Below are 24,691 nucleotides of genomic sequence, written 5' to 3'. Positions count from 1 at the left end.
TAGTGGCATTTAAGGGACGCCTTCACAAATAGATGAATAGGATGGGGACCCCAGAAGAGTAGAAAGTTTTAGATTAGACGGGCAGCATGGTCAGTGCAGGTTTGAGAAGGATGAAGGGCCTGTTCCTGTGCTGTAACTTTCTTTGTTCTTTGTTTGTTCTATCCAACCTCTCTTCATAAATGTTCCATCCCGTGCAACATCCTGGTGAATCTCCTCTGCACCGTCTCCAATCATATCCTTCCTATAATTGTCCCATTTGGCAGACGCAGCATGGGTTCATAAAGGGCAGGTCGTGCCTAACTAATTTAGTGGAATTTTTTGAGGACATTAACAGTGCGGTAGATAACGGGGAGCCAATGGATGTGGTATATCTGGATTTCCAGAAAGCCTTTGACAAGGTGCCACACAAATGTTTGCTGCATAAGATAAAGATGCATGGCATTAAAGGGAAAGTAGTAGCATGGATAGAGGATTGGTTAATTAATAGAAAGCAAAGAGTGGGGATTAATGGGTGTTTCTCTGGTTGGCAATCAGTAGCTAGTGGTGTCCCTCAGGGATCAGTGTTGGGCCCACAACTGTTCACAATTTACATAGATGATTTGGAGTTGGGGACCAAGGGCAATGTGTCCAAGTTTGCAGACGACACTAAGATAAGTGGGAAAGCAAAAAGTGCAGAGGATACTGGAAGTCTGTATAGGGATTTGGATAGGCTAAGTGAATGGGCCAGGGTCTGGCAGATGGAATACAATGTTGACAAATGTGAGGTTATCCATTTTGGTAGGAATAACAGCAAAAGGGATTATTATTTAAATGATAAAATATTAAAACATGCTGCTGTGCAGAGAGACCTGGGTGTGCTAGTGCATGAGTCGCAAAAAGTTGGTTTACAGGTGCAACAGGTGATTAAGAAGGCAAATGGAATTTTGTCCTTCATTGCTAGAGGAATGGAGTTTAAGACTAGGGAGGTTCTGCTGCAATTGTATAAGGTGTTAGTGAGGTCACACCTGGTGTATTGTGTTCGGTTTTGCTCTCCTTACTTGAGAAAGGACGCACTGGCACTGGAGGGTGTGCAGAGGAGATTCACTAGGTTAATCCCAGAGCTGAAGGTGTTGGATTACGAGGAGAGGTTGAGTAGACTGGGACTGTACTCGTTGGAATTTAGAAGGATGAGGGGGGCTCTTATAGAAACATATAAAATTATGAAGGGAATAGATAGGATAGATGCGGGCAGGTTGTTTCCACTGGCGGGTGAAAGCAGAACTCGGGGGCATAGCCTCAAAATAAGGGGAAGTAGATTTAGGACTGAGTTTAGGAGGAACTTCTTCACCCAAAGGGTTGTGAGTCTATGGAATTCCTTACCGAGTGAAGCAGTAGAGGCTCCTTCATTAAATGCTGTTAAGATAAAGATAGATAGTTTTTTGAAGAATAAAGGGATTAAGGGTTATGGTGTTCGGGCCGGAAAGTGGAGCGGAGTCCACAAAAGATCAGCCGTGATCTCATTGAATGGTGGAGCAGGCTCGAGGGGCCAGATGGCCTACTCCTGCTTCTAGTTCTAGTTCTTATAATGTAGCAACCAGAAATGCGAACAGTAATGTCCCATATGTCTTTTTCACCACCCTATTAACCTGTCCTTTCCCTTCAGAGATCTCTGGACAAACACGCCAAGGTCCCTTTGGTGCTCAGAACTTCTCAGTGTCACACTGTTCATTGAATACTTCCTTGTCACATTACCCCTTCCAAAGTGTGTCACCTCACTTTTTAGGGTTCAATTCCATTTGCCACTTTTCTGCCCATTTGACCATTCCGTCTATATCTTTCTGTAACCCAAGACACTCAACCTCACCGTTAACCATCTGGCCAATCTTTGAGTTATCCGCAAGTCTTCCATGTGGGATCTTGTCAAAAGCTTTATTGAAATCCATGTATACTACATCAAATGCACAACCCCCATCTACACACCTGGTCACATGCTCAAAAAATGCAATCAAATTTGTTAGGCATGACCTCCCTCTGACAAAGTCATGCTGACTATTCCTGATCAAACCTCTCCAAGTGGAAATAGAGTCCATCAGAACTTTCTCCAATAGTTTCCCTACCACTGATGTAAGACTCACTGGACTGCAGTTCCCTGGCTTATCTCTACAACCTTTCTTAAATAATAGGACCACATTAGCTGTTCTCAAGTCACCTGGCAACTCCCCTCGTGGCCAGAAATTAAAAGTTTGGGTCAGAGCCCCTCTAATCTCCTCCCTTGCCTCCCACAGCATCCTGGGACACAATTCATGCAGACCTAGTAATCTAATAATCTTATGGGCGGCACAGTAGTATCGTGGTTAGCACTGCTGCTTCACAGCGCCAGGGACCTGGGTTTGATTCCTGGCTTGGGTCACTGTCTGTGCGGAGTCTGCACATTCTGCCCGTGTCTGCGTGGGTTTCCTCCCACAGGTACCTAAAGACGAGCTTCTTAGGTGAATTGGACATTCTGAATTATTCCTCAGTGCATCCGAACTGGTGTCGGAATGTGGCAACTCAGGGATTTTGATAGTAACTTCATTGCAGTGTTAATGTAAGCCTTCTTGTGACAATAATAAAGATTATTGTGAATGGGCCGAAGGGCCTCTTTCCGTGCTGTAAAATTCTATGACTTTAAAGATAGAGGGAGGAAGGGAATGAATTTATAGAGAAAGTGCCAAAGCCCCAACATTCACCAGCTCTGAGGACACACCTTAGCTCCCTTTCCAATCTGAAAGCAGCCGGAGCTGGATTTACATTCCCCTTAATTGATCATTGCTGGGTGATAATCCTGTACTTCCTCACCTCACACCACTGTGACAGCACCTTCACTACACAGACTGCAGCAACTGACCAAACATCACCTTCCCAGTTATTCCTGAAGGCACCGCCTTCCCAACCTGGCCCCTTGCCTGAGGTGCGGTGATCCTCAGGTCACATCACCGCCGGTCTGCTCTCTCCCGATACCAGGCCCTGGTTCACAGCCGCCATCTTGGGGAAGCAGAGCGCATGCGCTGGCGTATCGGTGATGCAACAGCGAGTGGGCGGGACATGAAGGTTTCGGTTCCCAGCCGGGTCCTAGTGCCCGGTGATCTGTTAAAGGGCAAGAGGTTTTTTAAATGTTTCACCCACGCCCAGGCTGAAGCTGATGTTTGGAGCCTGGAGGTGCCTCTGGATCACGTAGACATTCAGTGTGAGAGGCTGCAGCCTCTGTATAGCTACCTGAAGGGGGTTATACAGCGTTTGATTACATTTAGTGGTCCTTTCCAGTTCATTATCAGGATGTTTGTGTGATATTTTCTTACCCTCTGGGTGATCTTTCTTTATTTAAAATACATTTCAGCAGCAGGCTGACTGGTGATTTTTAAAGGAATAAAGTTTATTTATTATCACACTATTTCCCTGGATGTTTGAACATCTCAGTCTCTCGTCTCTTTCCCACTCACTGACACATACACAGAAATTAGGTACAGATCAAGTTGAAGCTGTAATGATGGAAATGGAATGTAGACTGCAATCTTTATATTGCTGCAGGTCAGTTGTCTTCTTGTTGAACTAATCCTTTAGTTGGAGTGAAGCGTTTTTAGAAACGAATAATTCTCACAAGGCTCTGAAGCTTTCTGTAGATGAATCACCAGGAGGTTGGTTCTCAGGTGGACTTGGAAGCTGGAATAAGTTCAGTACTGTGGCTGCACTGGAAAACATTCAGCTCTGCTGGTCCAGCTGGTTCCTGGTGCTTCAGCTGCTTCTCACACACACATTTGCTTTGTTCAGGGTTTATTATACTGCATCCCTGACAATTAACTGCAGGGTTAAAACTCAGACCCAGAACACCCCGATACAATAGCAGTTTACGATGCTCACTCACGCTTATCTCTGCCCCAATTCGAGCTCATTCTCCTGTGTTCAATACGGCACTTGGAGACCAACAGTCCAGAGATTTTATATTCCTCAAATGCTGGTTCATCCTGACACAACGAGACATTTAAACTTCACAGGTGGCTGCAAAGTTTCCTTATTTAGGTCCGTGTTTAACTAAATATTGGTCACAGAATCGAATGTTGCCCACAGTTTAATGTCACAATAACATGTTAAGTTGCAGCCATCTTGGCAGAGTTTGTGGATCTTACAGTCTGTAATATCTAGTATCCTTGTGCCGAACGTGACATCTTGAATCTACTCTTGGGTCTGGATAAAACAGTGCATTGTTGCTGGGTCGGATGGTGTAGAAGCCAGGTATTTCAAATACAACTAGTATAGGTAAAAGATAGCTGTTTTAGTACTCATTTTTTAAAATGAGAATTTCAGCACACATAAATTCAGGACTTCAATATGATACATGAAACAGCATAAAATTCCATTATAAGATTATAGCAGCACAGTTGCAAGACAATTTGACACTGCTTGTGCTAATTGTCAAGGCCAAGGACCGAGTTCCATGGCAACCAGGTGGCAAGAGTCCAATGCAGTTTGTAAGAGCATTGAATCATATATATATTCTCGATATGAAGTCTCAATTGTTACATTAGCCAAGCCAGCTACAAGATTAGCAAAATATCACATTCCATAACATGTAGACATGAAACAATTAAAAAGCTGATGTTGCACATTGAAGATGGACAGCTTGCCATCAAATCAAATGTGTTTGAGTCTAACCCAAACCAATTAGGATTATATTGAGGTGTAATTAGATGACTTAAGACAGATATGAAAGTGTATAACTGAAAAGTTTCCGCCCGCCATTTTAGTGTTGTCTGTGGTGTTTATGTCTTTTGGGGGTTCTGTCAGTCTACCAGTCTGTGTCAGTGATGTTAGTCCACTTTTGACTTTGAGTTTAGCTGAAGATTAGCTTTCTCTCTCTCTTCATGTTTCATTGCCAAACTTTGATCTTTTAAAAGTTACTTTCGAGCTGTCTGCCTAAGCAAAGAAAGATAATGTCTGTAATTCTCTGAAAGCTTCGAATTGTCTACGAATTGCCTTTTAAATGACTTTCAAATTGTAATCAAGCGACTACAAATAAAACAATTATTTTTGGCACCTGAGAAGTTTATACTGCAAATTTCTGCTGAGTTCCAGTATTCGCAAAGTGCTACTGATAACCGAATAGCAGAGATAATATAAATTCCTTCAACTATACACAGTTGAATAATACAAGGAATCGAACAACTTGACATAGTCCAGAAATAGTACAAATCTTACAACTTGTCGTAATGCGCCAGGACTTGATTCCTCAACTAAGCTTCCCCCAAACTTGGCGTAGTTCGACAGGTTAAGATTCAATAAATTAAAGATTCCTTTAGCTGGGCGGCACGGTAGCACAGTGTATAGCACTGTTGCTTCACAGCTCCAGGGTCCCAGGTTCGATTCCCAGCTTGGGTCACTGTCTGTGTGGAGTCTGCACGTTCTCCCCGTGTCTGCGTCGGTTTTCCTCCGGGTGCTCCGGTTTCCTCCCACAAGTCCCGAAACGTGCGGTTAGGTAATATGGACTTTCTGAATTCTCCCTCTGTGTACCCAAACAGGCACCGGAATGTGGCGACTCGGGGGTTTTCACAGTAACTGGCACTGTTTTTTTTTTTTACATATTTGTTTTTATTCTCCTCCTTTTTCACATTTTCTCCCAAATTTACACCCACCAACAATAAACAATAATCAGTAACAAATATGTAAATCCCCATAGCAATAACAACAATCCCATCCTCCCACCAAACCATGTTCACACAAACAAATGACAAAAAGGAATTAGGGATCACCCATTGTCGACATTAACACACAGCCCCCTCCCACCCACCCGCCCCAACTAATGTGCAATGTTATCGACTTCTTGAAAGTGCATAATGAATAATGCCCATGAATTGTAGAACCCTTCCATCCTTCCCCTCAGTTCAAACGTAACCTTCTCAAGAGTCAAGAATTCCAACAGGTCCCCCCACCACGCCAAGGCACAGGTGGAGAGGTTGCTCTCCAACCTATCAGGATCCGCCTTTGGGCGATCAACAAGGCGAAGGCTACAACATCTGCCTCCGCACCCGTTTCCAACCCTGGCTGGTCCGTCACCCCGAATATGGCCTCCCGGGGACCCGGGTCCAGTTTCACGTGCACCATTTTAGAAATTATCCTAAACACCTCCTTCCAGTAATCCTCTAGCTTTGGACAGGGCCAAAACATATGAATGTGATCCCCCCACACCTCCTCCACAACGTTCCCACACATCTTCTATTCCTTCAAAGAATCAGATCATACTCGCCCTCGTGAGGTGTGCTCTGTATACCACCTTCAGCTGCATCAGCCCCAACCTCGTGCATGAGGTGGAGGCATTCACTCTCCGGAGCACCTCACACCAGAACCCCTCCTCCATATCCTCTCCCAACTCTTCCTCCCACTTTGCTTTGATCCCTTCCAGTGGTGCCTTCTCCTCTTCCAAAATAGCTCCTTACATCACTGACCCTACCTCCTCCAGCAATGTGGAGGCCAGCTCCACCGGGAAGCTCTGTATCTCCTTTCTGGCAAAATCTCGAACCTGCATGTATTTAAACATTTCCCCCTGCTCCAGCCCATAATTCGCTTCCAGCTCCTTCAATCCTGCAAACCGACCCCTAAGAAACCAATCTTTTAGTGACTTAATCCCCTTCTCTTCCCATTTCTGAAAATTTCCATCCCACTTCGCTGGCTCAAATCTGTGGTTCCCCCGAATCGGCATTTCCCTTGACCCTGCCCCAACCCGAAGTGTTGGCGAAACTGCCTCCAGATTTACAATGAAGCTATTATTACCAGACTCCCTGAGTATTTCCCCGGGGCCATCGGGAGCGGCGCTGTTGCTAGTGCTTTCAATCCTGACCCCCTGCACAAACTCTCCTCCATTCTGACCCACTGGGAATCAATCCCTCTGACCCAGCTCCGCACCTCCTCCACATTCGCTGCCCAGTAGTAATACATCAGGTTCGGAAGGCCCAAACCCCCCGCCTGCCTTCCCCTCTGTAGAAGCACCTTTCTAAATCTGGCCACCTTCCCTCCATTATAAATGAAGTTATCCTTCCCAAAATCTCTCTGAAAAAAGCCATTGGTAGGAAAATCGGCAGGCATTGGAAAATAAACAGAAATCATAGCAACACGTTCATTTTAACCGGCTGTACCCGACCCGCCAGCGACAGAGACCATCCCACCTTGCCAGATCAGCTTTCACTCTCTCCACCAAACTAGAAATGTTGTACTTGCGGAGCCCTCCTCCCCCACTCCCGGGCAACCTGCACCCCCAGGTATCTAAAGTGAGTCCCTGCCCTACGGAATGGCAGCCCCGACACACCGGCCCCCACCCACCGCCAAGACACCACAAAATACTCACTCTTGTCCAGGTTCAGCTTGTACCCCGAGAAAGACCCAAACCCCCGAAGCAGTTCCAATATTCCCCCTATCGACACACTCAGTTCCGACACGTGTAACAGCAAGTCATCGGCATATAAGGACACCCTATGCTCCATTCACCCCACCCCCCGCACTATTCCTTTCCATACCCCCAAACCTCTTAATGTGATGTCCAACGGCTCAATCGCAAGTGCAAACAGCAGGGGGGACATAGTACATCCCTGCCTAGTCCCACGGTGGAGAGAAAAGTATCTCGAGCTGATGTTGTTTGTGCGGACACTCGCCCTCGGTTCCTTATATAGTAGCTTTACCCAGTCCACAAATTTTGGTCCAATCCCAAATCGGTGCAGAACTGCCATCAAGTACCCCCATTCTACTCGGTCAAACACTTTCTCAGCGTCCAATGCCACAACCACCTCTGTTTCCTTCCCCTCTGCCGGCGCCATAATGACGTTCAGTACACTTCTAACATTTGAAAAGAGCTGCCTCCCTATCACGTGCCCCGTCTGATCTTCACATATCACCTTCGGGAGGCACTCCCCCAGCCTACCGGCCAGTACCTTCGCCAATACTTTTGTGTCCACATTCAGAAGCGATACGAGCCTATACGACCCACACTCCATCGGATTATCTTTTTTTAGCAACAGTGAAATCGATGCCAGCCCCAAAGTTTGTGGCAACACCCCCTTCCCTCTCGCCTCCTCAAACATCCCCACCATCAGGGGTACCAGCCTATCCTTAAATTTTTTATAATATTCCACCGGAAACCCATCCGGCCCTGCTACCTTCCCCGACTGCATCCTCCCAATCGCATCCTTTATCTCCTGCTCCACGATCGCTCCCTCTCATGTAGTCCTGTTCCCCTCCCCTAACCTCGGGTACTCCAACCCATCTAGAAATTCCTGCATCTCACGGTCTCCCCCAGGTGGCTCTGACCTGGACAACCCCTCATAAAATTCCTCAAAAACCTTGTTAATCAGCTGCGGAGCTACCACCAACTTCCCCGCCCTATCCCTCACTTGAACTATTTCCCTTGCCGCTGCTTCCCTCCGGAGCTGACCTGCTAACATATGTTCGTAAACTGCATCCCTTGCTCGTCTCAGCTGGCGCACCGCCTTCCTGGTAGATAGTCGGTCAAAGCTCGCCTGTAGTTCCTACCTCTTTTCCAGCTTTGCTTAGTCCCCATCTTCTGCATAACTCCTATCTACCTCCAACATCTCATCTATTACCCTCTGCCACTCCAACATCTCCTTTTTGTCCACCCTGGCCTTAAACAAAATCACCTCCCCCCTCACCACCGCCTTTAGAGCCTCCCAGACAACTGCCTTCGACACCGCACCCGGACAGTTGAAACTTACATATTCCTTAATTACCTTTTCAATTTTGTCACAGAACACTTCGTTCCCCAAAAGTCCCACATCTAATTTCCACCCCGGTCTCTGCGCTGCCCCCTTCTCCAGTACCATATCCATCCAATGTGGAGCGTGATCTGACACTGCAATTGTCGAGTATTCCGACCCCTTAACCCCAGCCAGCAAAGCCTTTCCCACCACGAAAAAGTCGATCTGCGAACCTTATGGACTGCTGAGAAAAACGAGTACTCCCATTCCCTCGGGTGCAGAAACCTCCAAGAGTCCACCCCTCCCAATTCAACAATTAGCCCAGCCAGCGCCTTTGGCCCCCCCCCCCCCCCCCTGATGGGACCAGCAAGCGCGGCCGTGACCTGTCCAACCTAGGCTCCTGCACCAAGTTCCAGTCCCCCCCACCAACAGTTTGTGTGTGTCCAAGTCGGGGATGGCCCCAAGCACCTTCTTTGCGAATCCCACATCGTCCCAATTGGGGCATATACACTGAACAGCGCCACAAATCTCCTCTCCAGTGTCCCTGTCACAATCACATATCTACCCCCCTGATCTGCCACCACCTTCTCCATCTGGAAGCGTACTCTTTTGCTGACCAGCACCACTATCCCTCGAGCCCTTCCGTCAAATCCAGAGTGAAACACCTGACTAACCCAGCCCTTTTTAAGTCTCACCTGATCCTTCACCCTCAAGTGAGTCTTCTGCAGCATTGCTACATCTTTTACATTGCTTTCAAACTTTTAAGATGCACAAGCACCCTTGACCTCTTGACCGGACCTTCTAACCCCCTCACATTCCATTTGACTATCCCAACTGGGGGTCTCTCACCCCGCCCCACCCTTCTTATCCACCATCATCATACCACCGGGCCCTGCCCCATGAGCCTGACCCGCCCCTATCGATTAACATCAAACCCCTTCCCCCCCCACCCACAAATCCCCCCCAACATTTCCTCTCGAAAAAACATCTCCCAGCATCAATCTCCCCCCCCGCCCCCCCCCTCGCTTGCCTCGTAGGCCCATCGAAACCTGCTAACCAGGCTCCAATGTCCGCAGCCCTCCTCGCACGTCACCTCCGTTCACTAGCTGACTTTAATTAGCTAGCGCAAGTGGCTCCCCCAAGAAATACAGTCCCCTCCTACCCAGTCCCAGAGAAAGAAAAAGCAAGAACAACAATCCAACCCATACAATTCACTAAACTAAGATATAACCGTCGCAACACAGAATGCCAATCAACCCAACCAATAACCTGAACTCTGTGACAATGTGAAGAGAATTAAATTACAATACACGTCAGTAAAAAGAAAGTTATAGCATTGATACATTTTCCAGCTCCCCAATCACAGCCCAGTCCCTCTTCCAGCTCCGCTCCTCACGTCTGTCCCAAGCCTTCTGCCCGCACGAATGCCTCAGCCGCCTCCGCTGTCTTGAAATAAAAGTCTTTGGCATCATACGTCACCCTCAGCTTCGCCGGGTATACCATACCAAATCGCACCCCCTTTTTGTACGGTGCCGCTTTCACTCGCCAGAACGCCGCTCGTCTTTTTGCCAACTCCACCGTCACGTCCTGGTAGATCCAAATTCCAGCAGCATCCCACTGCACCTTGCGCTTCTCCTTCGCCCAGCTTAACACCTTCTCCTTCATGCAGTACTTATGGAAGCAGATAATTACTGCTCTTGGCGGCTCATTCACTTTGGGCTTCGGCCTTAATGACCGATGAGCTCGGTCCAGCTCGTACCGGGAGGGGTTTTCACCCTCCCCCATCAACTCCGCCAGCTTCTTAGCGAAGTACTCTGCTGGCCTTGCACCCTCTGTCCCTTCGGGCAGGCCCACAATTCTCAGATTGTGCCGCCTCGAGCGGTTCTCCAAGTCCTCGAGCTTTGCTCGGAGTCCTCCGTAGCTCGTCCCCCATCGAGGTGAGCTGGTGGCTGTGCTGCGACACGGCCTCCTCCACTTCCTTCATCTTCTCGCCCTGCTCTCTCACCGCGGCCGGTGTCTTTGCCACAGCTATCCTCACCGGGGCGATTGCCTCCTCCACCAATTACTTCAATGCATCCGCCGTCTCCTTCCTCAACGCCTCCATGTGCCTCACAAACTGCTTTTCCAGCTCCACCACCATCACCTCGGTCATCTTCTCCACCGTAAATAGTGCTGACCCACCACGCGGTCCGGCATCCGCCATCTTGTCAGCACTTTTGCTCGTCTTCTAATTCAACGGCGAGCCCGTGTTTCCAACCTTTCTCAACGCTGCTTTTCGCATCCTTTAACGGCTTATTATTTTTCCTTTTTTTTCCACCTTCTTCAATCCTTTCTTTTTTTTTTAAATAGAAAAAACAAAAACATTTTCTTCCTTCAAAAAAAAGGGAGAAAAAATATTTTTCACCAAATTTCTTTAAAATATCTTTCTCTTCCTTTTTGTATTCCTCCAGAATTTCCCTGGGACCGGGCTTCAGTCTTCTTACCACATTCTAGGCGGGACATCCGATGTGGGACATCTCACCTACATCACGCCCTGGCTTTGGGCCTGCCGCCTCGGCCTGTTTGGCTCCGCCCCTGCTGCTCCTTTCAAATTTTCAGGTCCGGCTTTCAGGTTGTCCCGCTCCTCCTCCACGTGCAGCCGCTCCAGCGAACCCACCGGGACCAGTCTCTTCCCCCTCACCCTTCCAACCCTCCGGCTCCGTGAAACGGAGCTTTGACGCTTGGGCGAGGGAGGCAGGGCCGATCCCGGAGAAGTTTAATTTTATTTTAAACAGCGGGGAGCCCCCCGAAAAAGACCGCGATATCGTGGACCAACAGGAGCTTCTCCTCATCGCGGCCGCTCCGCTCGCGAACGCAACCGGAAGTCAATTTATTAACGGAAGCCAGAATATTAGCCCCTGTAAATGGGCTGGAGTTTGTTATCAGCAGAAAGAGACCCAAATGAACATGGTTCAGTCCTGAATGTGAGGAACAGTAAATTTCAATCACTTGTGGCCTCGTTGGTGTCTCAGCAGGTTGGGTGAAGTGGTGAATCCCTTCCCACACTCTGAGCAGGTGAACGGTCTCTCCCCAGTGTGAACTCGCTGGTGTGTGGACAGGGCGAATGACTGAGTGAATCCCTTCCCACACTCGGAGCAGGTGAACGGTCTCTCCCCAGTGTGAATTCGCTGGTGTGTGGATAGAGCGGATGACTGAGTGAATCCTTTCCCACACTCGGCGCAGGCGAAAGGTCTCTCCCCAGTGTGAATTCTCTGGTGTGTGGACAAGTTGGATGACTGAGTGAATCCCTTCCCACACTCGGCGCAGGTGAATGGCCTCTCCTCAGTGTGAATTCGCTGATGTACAGTGAGGTCACATGATCGTCTGAACCCAGTCCCGCAGTGAGAGCACCTGAACGGTCTCTCGTCAGTGTGAACACGTTGATGGCGCATCAGATCCCCAGAACTTTTAAAGCACTTCACACAGTCTGGGCATTGAAACGGTCTCTCATCAGTGTGAACCCGCTGGTGTCTCAGCAAGTGGGCTGAAATAGTAAATCCTTTCCCACACTCTGAGCAGGTGAATGGCCTCTCCCTGGAGTGAATTCGCTGGTGTTTCCGTAGGGCCGATGAATCACCGAATCCCTTCTCACACTCTGAGCAGGTGAATGGTCTCTCCCCAGTGTGAATTCGCTGGTGTCTGGACAGAGCGGATGACTGAGTGAATCCCTTGCCACACTTGGAGCAGGTGAATGGTCTCTCCCCAGTGTGAATTCGCTGGTGACTAAGCAGGGCGGATGACTTAGTGAATCCCTTCCCACACTTGGAGCAGGTGAATGGTCTCTCCCCAGTGTGAACCCGCTGGTGCGCGGACAGAGTGGATGACTGAGTGAAGCGCCTCCCACACTTGGAGCAGGTGAATGGTCTCTCCCCAGTGTGACTGCGTCGATGAATTTCCAGCTGGGATGGGGAAGTGAATCCTTTCCCACAGTCCGCACATTTCCACGGTTTCTCCTCAGTGTGACTGCATTTAAGGCTTGTGAGGCCTGATGATCGACTGAATCCTCGTCCACACACACAACACGTGTACGGTTTCCCCGCACTGTGAACGATGCTTTTTCCTTCCATGTTCAAAATCCGCTGATATTCAGGATATGATAAATTGAGGACTCTGTCAGATCCTGATGTGATGCTTGGCTTGAGTTTCTGGACTTTGAAGTCTACCCTTCGAACACCCTGCGAAACTGATTGAAAACAGAAAATAGGGAGTGAGAGAGAACCCAGAAAAACACAGTCAGGTTGTGAAATTGAGCTGAATGAATCTGGTCATTTGTGGGGCCGGCTCTGGGAAAAAGTGACCATGAAAACTGCCAAATTGTCATAAAAACCCAACTGACCTCTTTGGGAGGAGAGAGAAAGAGGTGAAGAGGGATTTTGAATATCTACAAGTCATACTAAAGAGAATAGATGGCAAAGCAAATTCGACCTTGAGCTTCATAAACAGTAATACCGAAACCAAAACTATACTTCTGGTGGCACGGTGATTAGCACTGCTGCCTCACAATGCCAGGGACCCGGGTTCAATTCTGGCCTTGGTGACTGTCTGTGTGGAGTTTGCACTTTCTCCCCGTGTCTGCGTGGGTTTCCACCCGGTGCTCAGGTTTCCTCCAACAGTCTAAAGAAGTGAAAGTTTGGTGGATTGGCCTTGATAAATTGCCCCTTAGTGTCCCGGGATGTGCAGGTTAGGTGGGGCTATGGGGTTACAGCGACAGGGTAGGACTGTGGGCCTCGGCAGGGTGCCCTTTCAGAGAATCAGTGCCGACCTGATGGGCCGAATGGCCCCCTTCTGCACTGTCGGAATTCTATGGTTCTAATTCTATTCTATGAATCTTTATGAAGCTCTGGTCACCTTCAGGAAAGATGTGAAGGTTCTTGGAGAAGGTGCAGAGGAGATTTCCCAGAATGGCTCCAGCAAAGGAGGATGAGGGGAGATTTGATTCAGGGACTCAAGGTTATGCCAGATTTCCATCGGTTGGACAGAGAAACTCTCTTTCCATTTACTGGTCGTACAAGCAGCCGGAACACAGATTTAAAGTTTTGGGTAAAATCTGGATTGAACTATATAAGATCCTGAGGGGTCTTGACAGGGTGGATGTGGAGAGGATGTTTCCTCTTGTGGGAGAATCTAGAACGAGGCGTCACTGTTTCAAAATAAGGGGTCACCCATTTCAGATGGAGATGAGGATTTTTTATTCTCTTGAGGGCTGTAAGACTTTGGAACTCACGTCCTTAAAAGGCAGCGTAAGCAGAGTCCTTGAATATTTTTAAGACAGAGCTGGATAGATTCTTGATGAGCAAGGGGGTGAAAGGTCATCAGGGGTAGCAGTCTCGAGGGGCCGTGTGGCCTGTTCCTAGTTTTTATGTAAAAGGTACAGGAGATATGAGGTGATATGAGATATATGTTTTTACACAGCGAGCGGCAATGATCTGAAACATGCTGCCTTGGAGAGAGTTTGAAAATAGACACAATGAATAATTTGATTTCAAAAGGAAATTGGATAGACATCTGAGGGAAATAAACCTGCGAGGAAACAGGGATAGAGCAGGAGAATGGCACTGACTGGATTGCTCCAGAGAGCTAGCATGGACTCAATGGGCCGAATGCCATTCTCTGTGCCATCATGTCTCTTACTCCTTTGTGTAATCTAGTTTTGTAATTTAACCCCGGGGGGTTCAGATATCACTCTGGTAAATCTGTGCTACACTCCCTCCGAGGCCATTCTATCCTTCCTCAGGTTTGTTGCCCAGAACCGAACACAGTTCTCCAGGTTTGGTCTAACCAGGGTTTGTGATTCTCGGGGCTTTTCCAGTCACACTGAGACCTGAAATCTTCCCTCACAGACAGAACAGACAAACCTTTTACCTTCCACACCCAGATGCTGCTGAAATTCAGGTTCTGATGAATCGAGTGACTCTGTCAGATCGCTATGTGACGTTTGGTTTGTGTTTCCCGTCTGTTAAACCTCCACTTCCAGTATCCTGTAAATTTACAGAAACCTCACTGTCAGTTTAGGATAGAACTTTACAACATTCCCTCCTCGCCAACTTTGATTAAATGTATTCCTGGAGGTTTGATCACATGACCTGCCCCCAGCCTTTAATCTGTTAACAAATCCATCCTTGTGACACACTGCCTTCCTCGGCCAATTGGGAAGCAAAATAACTCATTACTATACAGGGCAGTGTTTGATTTGGGCAGCACAGTGGTGCAGTGGTTCACACTGCTGTCTCACGGTTCGATCCCGGCTCTGGGTCACTGTCCATGTGGAGTTTGCACATTCTCCCCGTTTTTGCATGGGTTTCACCCCCACAACCCAAAGATGTGCAGGGTAGGTGGATTGGCCATGCTATATTGCCCCTTAATTGGAAAAAATGAATTGGGCACTCAAAATTTATTTTAAAAAAGGACAGTGATTGACTGTCAGCCAAACAACTTTCATCCCATTTTCAATATTTTTATATCCGCTGAAGAGAAATGTTTAAAAATCCTTTTTCCTGTCCTAATGATTTTCCAGAGACCAAAATTTAATATTTTTACTGTCCTAATCATGTTCCAGAGTCACAAAAATATTTTTGACTGTCCCAATGGTTTTCCAGACACCCAGGTATGAATCTCACCAATACAGAAGGTAAAATTTGAATTCATTGAAAGTCTACTGATGACTATGAAACCATTGTCGATTGTTGCAAAGACCCATCTCGTTCACTGATGTCCTTCAGTGAAGGAAATCTTCTATCCTTACCTGGTCTGGCCTACATGTGATTCCAGATCCACAGTCAGCTGGTTGACCCTTAAAATGCTCTCTGAGATACACTCAGTTCAAGGGCAATTAGGGATGGGCAGTGAATGCTGGCTCAGGCAGCAAAACCCACATCCCGTGAATGAATAGAAAAAAAATGCCATCCTTACCTGGCCTGGCCGACATGATTCCAAACCACAGCAATGTGGTCGACTCTTTAAATGCCCTCCGAGATGGCCGAGCAAGCCACTCGGTTTAAGGGAAATTAGGGATGGGCAATAAATGTTGGCCCTGCCAGGGACTCCCACAAATGATTAAAATAAAATCCTGGAGACTCCAGTCAGTCAATCCGGGAGAGTTGGCATCCGGTCCAGGCTCGCAGCGCATAATAATAATAATCACGTATTGTCACAAGTAGGCATCAATGAAGTTACTGTGAAAAGCCCCTAGTCACCACATTCCGGCGCCTGTTCGGGGAGGCTGGAACGGGAATTGAACCCGTGCTGCTGGTCTTGTTCTGCATTACAAGCCAGCTGTCTGAGCCCACTGTGCTAAACCAGCCCCTTCCCTGCGGCACCTTGTCCTCTGTAAAGATGGCGGCCGGTAACCCGGGCCTGTCACTGCTCAGCTCTCACTCTGTTCGGTGCTGTTTAAGACGGGACCGTTAACATTTTGCTCGGGAGGACTTCCGGGTGCGGCGATGACCAGCTGAGTCGCACGTTTCGGCAGCTCCCTGTGAAACGGACTTTTGGGCTCTTGATAGGAGCCCCAACGGCAATTTTAACGGCTGAAAACACCGTGCGGTAAACCAGAAGGGTGTTCCCCCTGGACACGGATGGAAAAAGGAGAGGAAAGTGGCCGGATTGCAGCGGATCCTTTGGAACAACGGCAAGGAAGGCAAGCAGAAACCAAGATGGCGTCGGAAGGTGGCAGTTTCATATGGGGCCCTGAACAACAAGAGTTTTTGAAACGCTGCGTGGAGGAGATAAAAAAGGAAATGAAGAAAGAGTTGTTGGCCCCGATATTACAGGCGATTGAAGGGCTGAAAGAGGAACAAAAGACCCAGGAGCAGGAGCTTCGGGTCGTGAAGGCGAAAGCAGCAGAGAATGAAAACGACATACAGGGCCTGGTGGTGAAGTCGGAGATACAGGAGGCACACCAGAAACGATCTGTGGAGAGGTTGGAGGCACTGGAAAATAACGCAAGGAGGAACAACTTGAGGATTCTTGGCCTTCCTGAAGGTGTGGAGGGGGCGGACGTCGGGGCATATGTGAGCACGATGCTGCACTCGTTAATGGGAGTGGAGGCCCCGACGGGTCCGTTGGAGGTGGAGGGAGCATACCGAGTTATGGTGCGAGGACCGAGAGCAGGAGAAGCTCCCAGAGCCATAGTGGTGAGATTTCTCCGTTTTAAGGATAGAGAAATGGTCCTTAGATGGGCGAAGAAAACTCGGTGTAGTAAATGGGAGAACGCGGTGATCCGCGTCTATCAAGATTGGAGTGCGGAGGTGGCGAGAAGGAGGGCGAGCTTTAATCGGGCCAAAGCGGTACTTCACAAAAAAAAGATAAAGTTTGGAATGCTGCAACCGGCAAGACTGTGGGTCACATATCAAGGGAGGCACCACTACTTTGAGACGGCGGATGAAGCGTGGACTTTTATTGTAGAAGAAAAATTGGAATGATTGGACTACGAAAATGAACGTTTGGACAAAGTGGTGGGACGAGTGGGGGGGGGGGGGGGGGGGGCGAAGAGGGATTGTATGATTAATCCTGCGGTATGGTAACTTTTCTTTCTCCCACAGGTGGTGATGGGGGGAGGTGGGGAGGGAGAGGAGATGGGGCGTTGGCCATGGGAGGCGGGGCCGAGGGAGAGGCGCGGGCTTGGTTCCCGCGCTATGATAATTATGGCGGGAATAGAGCAGGAAGGAGGGGGCACCGCAAGGGGCGAGCCGTGATCACGGGGGGAAGCCGAGGTCAGCCAGAGTTTGCTGACTTCTGGGAGCAACATGGGGGGAGTAATTACGCTAGCGGGGGGTCTAGCGGGGGGGGGGGGGGGGAGGGGGGAATTACTGGGTTGCTGCTGCTGGGGAAAGGGGGGAGTGGGTGCGGGAAAGGATGGGCGGGGGGGCACCGTCTGGGAGAAATACAGCCGCGTGGGAACTGGGCGAGAAGCTGGAAAAAGATGATGGCTAACCGGCAAGGGGGGGGGGTGGGAAGCCCCCCAACTCGGCTGATCACGTGGAACGTGAGGGGGCTTAACGGGCCGATAAAGAGGGCACGAGTACTCGCACACCTTAAGAAACTTAAAGCAGATGTGGTCATGTTACAGGAAACGCACCTGAAACTGATAGATCAGGTTAGGTTGCGCAAAGGATGGGTAGGGCAGGTGTTCCATTAGGGGCTGGATGCGAAAAACAGGGGGGTGGCTATATTAGTGGGGAAGCGGGTAATGTTCGAGGCAAAGACTATAGTGGCGGATAACGGGGGCAGATACGTGATGGTGAGTGGCAAATTACAGGGAGAGATGGTGGTGTTGGTAAACGTGTATGCCCCGAATTGGGACGATGCCAATTTTATGAGGCGAATGCTAGGACGCATCCCAGACCTAGAGACCGGAAAGCTGATAATGGGGGGCGACTTTAACACGGTGTTGGAACCAAGGCTGGATAGGTCGAAGTCCAGGACTGGTAGGAGGCCGGCAGCAGCCAAGGTGCTTAAGGATTTTATGGAGCAGATGGGAGGGGTGGACCCGTGGAGATTCAGTAGACCTAGGAGTAAGGAGTTCTCGTTTTTCTCCTATGTCCATAAAGTCTATTCACGCATAGACTTTTTTGTGTTGGGTAGGGCATTGATCCCGAGGGTGAGGGGAACGGAATATACGGCTATAGCCATTTCGGATCATGCCCCACACTGGGTAGACTTGGAGATAGGGGAGGAAACAAGAGGGCGTCCACCCTGGAGAATGGATATGGGACTAATGGCGGATGAGGGGGTGTGCTTAAGGGTGAGGGGATGCATTGAAAAGTACTTGGAACTCAATGACAATGGGGAGGTTCAGGTGGGAGTGGTCTGGGAGGCGTTGAAGGCGGTGGTTAGGGGGGAGCTGATATCAATAAGGACACATAAAGGGAAGCAGGAGAGTAAGGAACGGGAGCGGTTGTTGCAAGAACTTTTGAGGGTGGACAGACAGTATGCGGAAGCACCGGAGGAGGGACTGTATAGGGAAAGGCAAAGGCTGCATGTGGAATTTGACTTGCTGACCACAGGCACAGCAGAGGCACAATGGAGGAAGGCGCAGGGTGTACAGTATGAATATGGAGAGAAGGCGAGCAGATTGCTGGCACACCAATTGAGGAAAAGGGGAGCAGCGAGGGAAATAGGGGGGGTGAGAGACGAAGATGGAGAGACGGAGCGGGGAGCGGAGAGAGTGAATGAAGTGTTCAAGACATTTTATAAAAAATTGTATGAAGCTCAACCCCCGGATGGGAGGGAGAGAATGATGGAGTTTTTGGATCGGCTGGAAATTCCCAAGGTGGAAGAGCAGGAAAGGATGGGATTGGGAGCACAGATCACGGTAGAAGAAGTGGTGAAAGGAATTAGGAACATGCAGACGGGAAAGGCCCCGGGACCGGACGGATTCCCAGTTGAATTTTACAGAAAATATTTGGACTTGCTCGCCCCGCTACTGACGAGGACCTTCAACGAGGCAAAGGAAAGGGGACAACTGCCCCCGACTATGTCAGAAGCAACGATATCGCTTCTTTTAAAGAAGGAAAAGGATCCGCTACAATGCGGGTCCTACAGACCAATCTCCCTCCTCAATGTAGATGCCAAGGTCTTGGCCAAGGTAATGGCAATGAGAATAGAGGAATGTGTCCCGGGGGTGGTTCATGAGGACCAAACTGGGTTTGTGAAGGGGAGACAGCTGAACACGAACATACGGAGGTTGTTAGGCGTAATGATGATGGCCCCACCAGAGGGTGAAACGGAGATAGTAGTGGCGATGGATGCCGAGAAAGCATTTGATAGAGTGGAGTGGGATTATCTGTGGGAGGTGTTGAGGAGATTTGGGTTCGGAGAGGGGTATGTTAGATGGGTGCAGCTGTTGTATAGGGCCCCAGTGGCGAGTGTGGTCACGAATGGACGGGGATCGGCATATTTTCGGCTCCACAGAGGGACAAGGCAGGGATGTCCTCTGTCCCCATTACTGTTTGCACTGGCGATTGAGCCCCTGGCGATAGCGCTGAGAGGTTCCAAGGGATGGAGGGGAATACTTAGGGGAGGAGAAGAACACCGGGTATCTTTATATGCGGATGATCTGCTACTATATGTGGCGGATCCAGCGGAGGGGATGCCAGAAATAATGCGGATACTTGGGGAGTTTGGGGATTTTTCAGGGTATAAATTGAACATGGGAAAGAGTGAGCTGTTTGTGGTGCATCCAGGGGAGCAGAGTAGAGAAATAGAAGACCTACCGTTGAGGAAGGTAACAAGAGACTTTCGTTACCTGGGGATCCAGATAGCTAAGAATTGGGGCACATTGCACAGGCTAAATTTGACGCGGTTGGTGGAACAGATGGAGGAAGATTTCAAGAGATGGGACATGGTAGCATTGTCAATGGCAGGGAGGGTGCAGGCAGTTAAGATGGTGGTCCTCCCGAGATTCCTTTTTGTGTTTCAGTGTCTCCCGGTGGTGATCACGAAGGCTTTTTTCAAAAGGATAGAAAAGAGTATTATGGGTTTTGTTTGGGCCGGGAAGACTCCGAGAGTGAGGAAGGGATTCTTACAGCGTAGTAGGGATAGGGGGGGGCTGGCACTACCGAGCCTAAGTGAGTATTATTGGGCCGCTAATATTTCAATGGTGAGTAAGTGGATGGGAGAGGAGGAAGGAGCGGCGTGGAAGAGATTAGAGAGGGCGTCCTGTAGGGGGACCAGCCTGCAGGCTATGGTGACAGCCCCATTGCCGTTCTCACCAAGGAACTATACCACGAGTCCGGTGGTGGTAGCTACACTGAAGATTTGGGGACAGTGGAGACGACATAGGGGAAAGACCGGAGCACTGGGGGGGTCCCCGATAAGAAATAACCATAGGTTTGCCCCGGGGGGAATGGATGGGGGATATGGAATGTGGCAAAGAGCAGGTATAACGCAATTGAAAGATCTATTTGTGGATGGGAAGTTTGCGAGTCTGGGAGCGCTGACCGAGAAATATGGGTTGCCCCAAGGGAATGCATTCAGGTACATGCAATTGAGGGCTTTTGCGAGGCAGCAGGTGAGGGAATTCCCGCAGCTCCCGACACAAGAGGTGCAGGACAGAGTCATCTCAAAGAAATGGGTGGGGGACGGTAAGGTGTCGGATATATATAGGGAAATGAGAGACGAAGGGGAGACTATGATGGACGAACTAAAAGGGAAATGGGAAGAAGAGCTAGGGGAGGAGATTGAGGAGGGGATGTGGGCAGATGCCCTAAACAGGGTAAACTCGTCGTCCTCGTGCGCCAGGCTAAGCCTGATTCAGTTTAAGGTATTACACAGGGCACATATGACTGGAACACGGCTCAGTAAATTTTTTGGGGTGGAGGATAGGTGTGCGAGGTGCTCGAGAAGCCCAGCGAATCATACCCATATGTTTTGGTCATGTCCGGCACTACAGGGGTTTTGGATGGGGGTGACAAAGGTGCTTTCGAAAGTAGTAGGAGTCCGGGTCGAACCAAGCTGGGGGTTGGCTATATTTGGGGTTGCACAAGAGCCGGGAGTGCAGGAGGCGAAAGAGGCCGATGTTTTGGCCTTTGCGTCCCTAGTAGCCCGGCGCAGAATATTGCTAATGTGGAAAGAAGCCAAACCCCCGGGGGTGGAGACCTGGATAAATGATATGGCGGGGTTCATAAAGTTAGAGCGGATTAAGTTCGTCCTAAGGGGGTCGGCTCAAGGGTTTACAAGGCGGTGGCAACCGTTCGTCGAATATCTTGCGGAAAGATAGATAGGGGAGAACAAAGAAGGCAGCAGCAGCAGCCCAGAACTTGGGGGGTGGGGGGTGGGGGGGGGTGGCCTGAGACAAGGCAGTTGCCAATTAGGGCTAGTTTTTTTTTTTTTTTTTGTTATTTAATATTTATTTATTTGTTGTTGTTTTCTTTTGTTCTTGTTTAAATAAAAAAGGTCATTATTATCTGTATTGTTATAATGTTGTGTAAAGGATGCACAATGTACTGTGTTGGTTGACCAAAAATTTTCAATAAAATATTATTTAAAAAAAAAAAACATTTTGCTCGGGAGTTGAAGCCCCCACGGGGTATTTATGAAGCCTCCCGGCTCACTCCACAGCTTCTACTGCTCCCCGGACACCACCGGCTCCAATCCTGAAAGTCGCTCAATTGTTTCTTTCCCGCTCCTCACACCATCAACGACAACCTGAACTGTGCATGCGCCGGTCACAGCCCGAACGCCGCATGCTCCAGTCACAGCCGGACTCTGCGCTTGTGCGAGGAGCTTCTGTCATGTGGATCGAGCACATTCTCAGCTGCTACACATGTTGGGTAATAAACCTGGATAGAAATGGATATTTTTGATATAAATTATGCTTTGTGAACTGATTACGATTAGTAACATTGGGCCAAGGCAACACCCACACCCTAAGAACAAATAAAGGAAAGTTGGTAGTTAGAAAGGCAAATGCAATGTTCGCATTCATTTCAAGAGAGGTACAATACAAGATGAATGGGGATGAGAAACATATCAGCCATGATCGAATGGCAGAGCAAACTCGATGGGCTGAATGGCCCAATTCTGCTTCTCTATCTTTTTTTTTAATGAGGGGATCTCAGAGAAACACTTGTAAAAAAAATTGTTGGAATCCATCCTAGACCTGGATACCGATCAATTGATTCTTGGAGGAGACTTCAATTGTGTTCTGGATCCTAAATGGACTGGTCCAAGCTGATTCAACCAGTACAAAAACATGAAAAAGGAATGAAACCAGACGGACACCCAGCATCGACCTACGCACCAGAAACGACAATGGCAAACACAGCAAAAGATTTTTTTAAAATTGTTCCCATCAGTAGATTGTAAAAGGATTACGTGACACAGATTTAAGATTGTGACAAAGATCAACAGGGGAGATAGGAGGTAGACATTTTATACAGTGAGTGATAATGATATGGAACAAACAAAGGAACAAAGGTCGATAATCTCCAGATCCTGATACCCGAATGGTGCTCTCAGAATTTGATGTGAGGATTGGTTGTGAGTTTCCGGTCTGCGAATCCCTTTCTAAGCCCCTGTGAAAGAAGCTTACAAAGGCATCACTGTCAGTCCAGAAATGAAATTCAGGAAAGATAAAAATTTCTCCTGGTTTGAATTTGCTGTGCGTAAATCCTCCCCTACTAATGCTACCGTGCTGCCACTACTTCATGTGACAGCACGGTAGCATTGTGGATAGCACAACTGCTTCACAGCTCTAGGGTCCCAGGTTCGATTCCCAGCTTGGGTCACTGTCTGTGCGGAGTCTGCACGTTCAACCCGTGTGTGCGTGGGTTTCCTCCGGGTGCTCCGGTTTCCTCCCACAGTCCAAAGATGTGGGGGTTAGGTGGATTGGCCATGCTAAATTGCCCATAGTGTCCAAAATTGCCCTTAGTGTTGGGTGGGGTTACTGGGTTATGGGGATAGGGTGGAGGTGTGGACCTTGGGTAGGGTGCTCTTTCCAAGAGCCGGTGCAGACTCGATGGGCCGAATGGCCTCCTTCTGCACTGTAAATTCTATGTTCTATGTAATGCCCTGTAAAAGGAGTTTCCAAAATTAATCACCGCCAGTCCAGGATAGAAATTCACTACATTCTCCCCTCCTGCTCCCTGGTCCAGGATGACCGCTCATGCCCCCCCGCTGCACACAGACCCTGACCCTCATTGTCATCAGCAGTCCCTCAATGTGTGGGTGACGTCTACTCGGGGTTGTGAATTTCTACCCTGGGTCTTCATGTGGCTGAACAGAGCCGCAGAGCTTTGGACACATGGGACAGAATGTCTAATAAGGCAGTGAAATCCCGAGAACAGGATTTGCTTCCTTTTCTTTCCATCTCTGCCACCGCTTTGCATCATCAATAAGACAGTGAGATTCAGTTTGATGGACAAGTTGTCTCCATTCTGAACAATGGGGAACAAGCTCCTCCCAGGGGCTGTTTCGCACAGGGCTAAATCGCTGGTTTGAAAGCAGACCAAGGCAGGCCAGCAGCACGGTTCAATTCCCGTACCAGCCTCCCCGAACGGGCGCCGGAATGTGGCGATTAGGGGCTTTTCACAGTAACTTCATTTGAAGCCTACTTGTGACAATAAGCGATTTTCATTTCATTCACTCATTGAAACATCGCCGACAAAGATGACAAACGCGCATGCGCCCTGATGCACATCCAATAAAAATGGCAGCCGTTAACCCGAGCAGAACATGAGAAGCTGCAACCCCGTTCGGTACAAACTGGGTCTCGGAAGGTCTTTTCCGACGATTGCAGTTTATAACAGCTTTACACAACGTTCCCCCCCATTCCCGCGATCTCTCACGCCCTCCATTTTGTTCAACACCCCTTACCAATTTCAGATTTGAAGACACAGCTCTTCTCCGTCGCCATTACCCACACTGCGCATGCTTCAATGACAGCGGGCCCCGCCCCTCATTCACTCCTATTGGGTGGACGACCAGCCGCTCCCGGTCGTCCTCCAGTTCCGCCCTACCTCTTCCTATTGGTTCGGAGCTGCCGTCAATCACCCGGCCATTGTGACGGTTGCAGATGGTGAGAGTGGCCACAGGCTCAGTCTGACTCGCTGATTGTCCAATAATAACAGTGAGAGTCTCAGTGGGACAATCAGACAATAACAGTGGAGATGGGGCCCAGAGGAGAAACAGCAAAGGATTCACTCACTTTGAGAGTGACAAACACAGTATCTTTCCAGTAATAAGTCAGACTACAGTGTGTGTGAACATATCATTGGATCCAATGTAGAATCATAAGACTCCGTACAGTGCAGAAGGAGGCCGTTCGGCCCAACGAATCTGCACCGACCCTGTGAAATATCACCCTATCTGGGCCAATCTAGGGCAGCATGGTAGCACAGTGGGTAGCACTGTTGCTTCCCAGATCCAGGGTCCCAGATAATAACTCTGTCACTGTTATTATTAGACAATAACCTGCCTGAAATGAAAATCGCTTATTGTCA

General features: G+C 48.9%; 1 protein-coding gene across 4 annotated transcripts; it reads right to left on the bottom strand.

Moving 5' to 3' along the window:
• Positions 1 to 3,370: 3,370 nt before the first annotated feature.
• LOC140419633 (uncharacterized) lies at positions 3,371 to 24,131 on the bottom strand. Of its 4 annotated transcripts, none has more exons than XR_011945932.1 (3): positions 24,066 to 24,131; positions 14,606 to 14,728; positions 3,371 to 4,263 (listed from the first exon to the last, which is right to left on the bottom strand). XR_011945932.1 is itself a non-coding variant. In XM_072503556.1 (3 exons), exon 3 carries the CDS (start codon positions 12,815 to 12,817, stop codon positions 11,696 to 11,698), a length of 1,122 nt encoding a protein of 373 aa, XP_072359657.1. In that variant the 5' UTR covers positions 12,818 to 12,933; positions 14,613 to 14,728; positions 24,066 to 24,131; the 3' UTR covers positions 9,746 to 11,695. The 4 variants fall into 4 exon arrangements, 2 of the variants coding, with proteins under 2 accessions (XP_072359657.1, XP_072359658.1); XR_011945931.1 differs by having other exon boundaries at positions 14,613 to 14,728; XM_072503556.1 differs by lacking the exon at positions 3,371 to 4,263 and adding an exon at positions 9,746 to 12,933 and having other exon boundaries at positions 14,613 to 14,728.
• Between the last annotated feature and the right edge of the window lie 560 nt (positions 24,132 to 24,691).

This window comes from Scyliorhinus torazame, chromosome 5 (genome assembly GCF_047496885.1).
Source record: "Scyliorhinus torazame isolate Kashiwa2021f chromosome 5, sScyTor2.1, whole genome shotgun sequence".
Taxonomy (NCBI): domain Eukaryota; kingdom Metazoa; phylum Chordata; class Chondrichthyes; order Carcharhiniformes; family Scyliorhinidae; genus Scyliorhinus; species Scyliorhinus torazame.
This window is presented reverse-complemented; position numbering and strand designations above follow the sequence as displayed.

Bases quoted from the DNA above. Each gene is read 5' to 3' on its own strand.
- LOC140419633 (XM_072503556.1), bottom strand. From the start codon at position 12,817: ATGGAAGGAAAAAGCATCGTTCACAGTGCGGGGAAACCGTACACGTGT.